General features: G+C 44.8%; 1 protein-coding gene across 2 annotated transcripts in view; it reads right to left on the reverse strand.

The window, feature by feature from the left end:
* Hbp1 (HMG-box transcription factor 1) overlaps positions 1-1947 on the reverse strand; it is a 35228-nt gene extending 33281 nt beyond the window's left edge. Inside the window, exon 1 of one of the 2 annotated variants that reach the window (XM_008830726.2) lies at positions 1616-1947. In XM_008830726.2, coding sequence (XP_008828948.1) covers positions 1616-1630 — 15 coding nt within the window. In that variant the 5' untranslated portion in view covers positions 1631-1947. The remainder of the gene's footprint in view (positions 1-1615) is intronic. The other variant, XM_017797545.2, reaches the window with a different exon arrangement.
* Between the last annotated feature and the right edge of the window lie 2827 nt (positions 1948-4774).

Raw genomic sequence — 4774 nt, forward strand, 5'->3', positions numbered from 1 at the left:
TTGGTTTATTAAACGAAGAATTGATATTTTTATTTCCAACAGATATACAGGAAGTCCAGCTTGTAAAGCACACCAAAGAACCTTCAGGACCAGTTTACTAAGCCCAGGCCATATGCCTTCTTCACTGGGCACTTGGAGAAAGAGGCTAAAGTCAAAATACAGCAGATAATCTGGTGGTTTCAAGTTAAATCCGACAAGGATGGTCATACACGTACGTAAAATTGAGAAATGAAGGCAAAAAAGACTGAAAGGTATCCTTTTAACCAACATATGCAGGATGAGAAATGAACAAAGTTTTCTACGAAGAAAGAAAACGCAACTGGGCTTATAGAACTAAGCTGGAAACTATGAAGTGAAATCAAAAGTTCATTCCGAAAATGTCAAGTTGGAATAGTGTTTTTGCTTTAAAGTGTTTAAATGGCTTCTTCAAAGAAACTTGACTCGGTTTCTTATGAATCTAATAAATTTCTTTGAAACTTGCCAAGTATTGCCACCCTGGTAGAGTTCAACAAAAGAAGCCAAACAGGCGGTCCCAATACAATTCTTGGCGAAATAAAACTGAAGATTTAAGGGGAAAGCCCGAACCAAAACACAAGATCACAGATCTAGATCACCAAAGTGTCCACAAATGCTCAAATGACCCCAATTCTCAAAGGTAACTCTACAAGGTTGAAGCCCCGTTTTGGCGTCCAGAGTGCCGCCCTGCAGTCAGCGCTCCTTTCCGAGACTCCAGATGAAAAGTCCCTACAAGTGACCTGCAGAATGCACAGCGCGGACAGCAGGCAGAGTGTGAAACTCCGATCCCCGCTTTGCCCTGAGTCTTTTTTGTTTTGTTTAATCGGCCTGTTGAGGGCGGGGCCAGGCCTGCACACAGGGTCAGGCGGAGCAGCGCCTCCCCGGTCTCGCCAAGTCCACCCCTACCTCTTATGCCATTCATCGCCCTCCCCTCCCCCCATCATGTGACCGAAGCCTGGACGCCAGGCTTGTTTTTCCCCTCGGCGCAGTCCCAGGGCGCAGGCGCCTCGCAGCCCATTCATTCGAACTGCGTAACAATGAGCCCCGGGGCCCAGCGGCTCCGCGAGCTCCCCGGCCGGCCCGCGCCCCTGTCGGCCCCCGAGGCGGCGGCGCCTTTCCAGGGCCCCCGCCCCGAACCGGGGTCGCTCGCAGCCGGCCTCCGACCCTCGGCCCTCCAGCTCGGAGTCGCAAGTCAAACTTTCCGGAGCCCGCCGGCCCCTTCCTCGACCCGGCCCCTCACCCGGACCGCGGCCTCCGCCAGCCCTTCCCCGGGACCCCGGCGCTGCGACCGCCCAGCCCCGGAGAACTCGCGGGAGGCCGGCGGGCTTGCCGAGCAGAGTCAGGCGTCAACGCGCCCAGAAGCCCAGCAGCCCGAGGGTCGCGGCCCGAGCCGCCGCCCGGCCACCGCTCCTGCCCCTCCCTTCCCCGCCCCCACCCCTCCCTAGCCGAGGGGCCACGCAACTCCGCGACGAGCGAGCCCCCCCGCACGACAGGCCACCAGCAGCTCGGCTTCGCGCTTCCCTACGGCCGCCGGCCTCCCTGGCGCCCGCCTTGACTCCTGCCGCCGCGCTTTCTTCTCAGCCGAAACTTTCCTACTTACCAAACCAGTCGCCATTACCAACTCTTTCAAGCTTCGTCTTCCCCCTCCCCTCAACCCCCCGGGGGCTGAGCCGCCCTCCAGCTCTTTAGTCTTCTAATTGGTCTATAAGACTGCCATTCTATGATTTCGTGTTTCCATTGGTCGATGCCGTGGCCCGGCTCGGTGGGCGGGTATGTATTGACTTTTCTGTTGTGTTTATTGGAGAAAGTGGCGTGTCAATCAGAAGGGTGCGCGCTTTCGATTGGACTGCTGCCGAGACTCTGGGGAGCAGAGCCAAACTTTGTTCACGAAGTGGATTATGGGTTGGTAGTTCAGCCTTGCACTTCAGCTCAGGAAACTACGGGCAGGAACCACCGTTTGGACTACAAGTCCCAGAGGGGCGCGCACAGCGCAGTTTTGATAGTAAACAAGAGTCATAGGGACACGTGTATCGGCTCGTTTGTTTTGGTGTCTGGGACAAAAGGGAGGGGGCGGAGGAAAGGGAGTGTTGTAAAGCCTGGGCCTCTTCTCTGCCTTTGGGCCTCCGCGATTCCTCGGAGCAGCCTCGGCCGCTGGCAGCAACCATTCCGGGCCATACACAGCCAGAATCGCTTGCGGCACAAAGTTTGGCAGGTGGCCAAGGTATTGTTTTAGTGCGAGGGGAAGATGACTGTACAAGCGGAAGCAGGGCAGGCTCGCGAGGGACTTGATCACTCACAGAACATGTCCCAGGCATGATGTGGATGAGAAGGTAGACTCAGGTTTTCCCTCAGTGCAAGAGCTAGATTCCCTTGCCTCGCGTACTCGGGGAGATTTTTAGGTTCGGTTTAGTTCGGTTCGGTTCGACCAAGATTTCTTGAGAAGCAGCCAAGTGCCAGGCACCCTAAGGCTTGGGGGTGAGAAATTGTCAAAATTTACCAAAACGACGAACTGAGAGAGCTTTGAAATTGAGGCAGTTAAGTGGTGTTTCCGGTATTGGCCTGCATTCTCTGAAAGGCACAACAACAGTATAATGTATGGCTCAAATTTATTTAATTGATGAATTATTTGTAAGTTTTTCTGGTGAGCTTAAACCATTTTTTCCTTCCGAAGGTTTCTGAAAGAAAACTTTTTCCACTTTGTTGCCACTTAAGAGTTCATGTTTCTAATGCTGTCTCAGAAGAGGGGAGGATGGCTTCTCTCACTTTAACAAAGCTGTGGAGTGCAACTAGTCTGTAATTGGCATGTTTACTGTTCACGTTATAAGCATTACTATTTTTTCTTTGATCCTGGAGTGTTTAATCACTTGTTATGCATCGTTTTTATTTTATATTATTAGAGGTCTGCTGAAAATTGAGAGGAGGGAAACAAATTAGTAGGAAATTTGTAAAAACCAGTTTTGGGGAAAAGCCCAAATTACAGTTCTTTCTTTAAAAAACTGCCCACATTTCTTGAATTTTTAAATGTACCGGAAAGTCACCGAAATTAAACATACTCTCTTATGTGATTGAAATCATCCCTTTCAAGGCTCTTCAAGTGTAAATTGTAAAACAGTGCTCCAAAATGAGCAGAAACTTGTTTTCTGTGGACACAAATAATAATTTTCCTCTAATAATACAGAAGAAAACCAACAAAATGCTTAAATTTTTTTCCCTAAGGGAAAAAGTACAAGATTTGAATTTACATCTTTTGGATATTATAGAGTGACTCAAAAAAGCTTGACTGTGTGTGTAAGTTGTATTTTCTTTTTATTAGTGGAAATCATCATGATCTGTAATTTAAAAATAGAAACACCAACATTTAATTTCTTGGCCAAAAGAATGGTAATCTATATCCATGGAGTATTAGCATACGAGATATTTCTGTGTACTTGAAACTAAAACATTTTCTTCCACAAACTTGAGTGCTCAGGAGCTGTGACTCTTGAATATATAAACTGTAACGCTGACGTTTCCTGAATGTTACTTAGAAAATTAAAATTCTTTGAAAGCTTAGTGGTGATATTTTTTTAAATGGAAAGTTACCAGGATGGGAAGAATAATTCAACTTTAGATTAAGATACTGTTCGTTATGAACAGTTTATCCCTTGAAAACTCTTAAGAGCTTTTCTGATCATATATTTAGTCTTGTTTATTGATCACTGTACTGATAATACGATTAAAAACATTTTTGTAATTTATTTCTAAGTCTTTATAAGTTAGATTCAGATAGTTTAGTCACAGGTGAAAAAATATATGACTAATAGGATTCCCTCAGTCTTGTTTTTTAACTTGCCTGGGAGCTTGGTGAACTTTTATGCATATATAACAGGTGTATCATTATTAATTCTTGATTAACCAATAAAACTAGCCAACATAATTGAGATCAAAGGTGAATAAAATGTCTTTGATAATTTTTCCATATGTAAGTTAGACTCTGACTTAATCTGTCTTTCAAATGTTTTCATAAGATTAACCTAAAAAATCATTTTATACCTCTTCATGGTTAGTATGAACTCAATATATAACATACATAAAATCTGTACTAAAATGACATGAATTTTTTTCAAATCAAAATGTCTGCAATCTAAACAGTTCTAATTTGTAAAAAAAAAAAAAAAAGTGAAAAATGAACTAGCTAAATCTTTCTTAGGATTTATTTCATCTCCTGTTTTGAGGTAGGATTAAGCAATTTCCCTGGATCCCATGATATCTGGAACAGCAGTGAGTACTTTGCCAGGCAAAAGATAAGTGGAAGCACATGACGTGTCTGAATATTGAGGGCTTGCTGTTCTCACTGTCAAAAGGTAAATGAATGACATCAAGTACTAAATTGAGTAGACCAACCCATATGGTCTAAAATACTAAGTGTCCAAACCTTTCAAATAACTTTTTGCTGTTTTTGACACCAGGTCTCCCTGTAGCCCCAGCTCACCTGGAACTTGCTATGTAGATCAGACTGGCCTCTGCCTCCTGAATGCTGGGATTAAAGGCATGAGCCACCATGACCAGGTTTCAGATAGCTTTTTAGTAGAATGTTTAAACTCACACAGATATCTTCCCATAGATCTTACTGCATTTGAAAATAAGTTCATGTTATAATTAGTTCAAAGTATTTATGTAAGTGCATGCAAGAAATACCTAGAAGATAAATGAGCACCATTTTAGAACCGAGTAGTATGGCTCATGCTCTTGTTATTTATGATGCAATGAGCTTAGCTTT

This window comes from Nannospalax galili, unplaced genomic scaffold, assembly GCF_000622305.1.
Source record: "Nannospalax galili isolate Female #2095 unplaced genomic scaffold, S.galili_v1.0 scaffold312, whole genome shotgun sequence".
Taxonomy (NCBI): Eukaryota; Metazoa; Chordata; class Mammalia; order Rodentia; family Spalacidae; genus Nannospalax; species Nannospalax galili.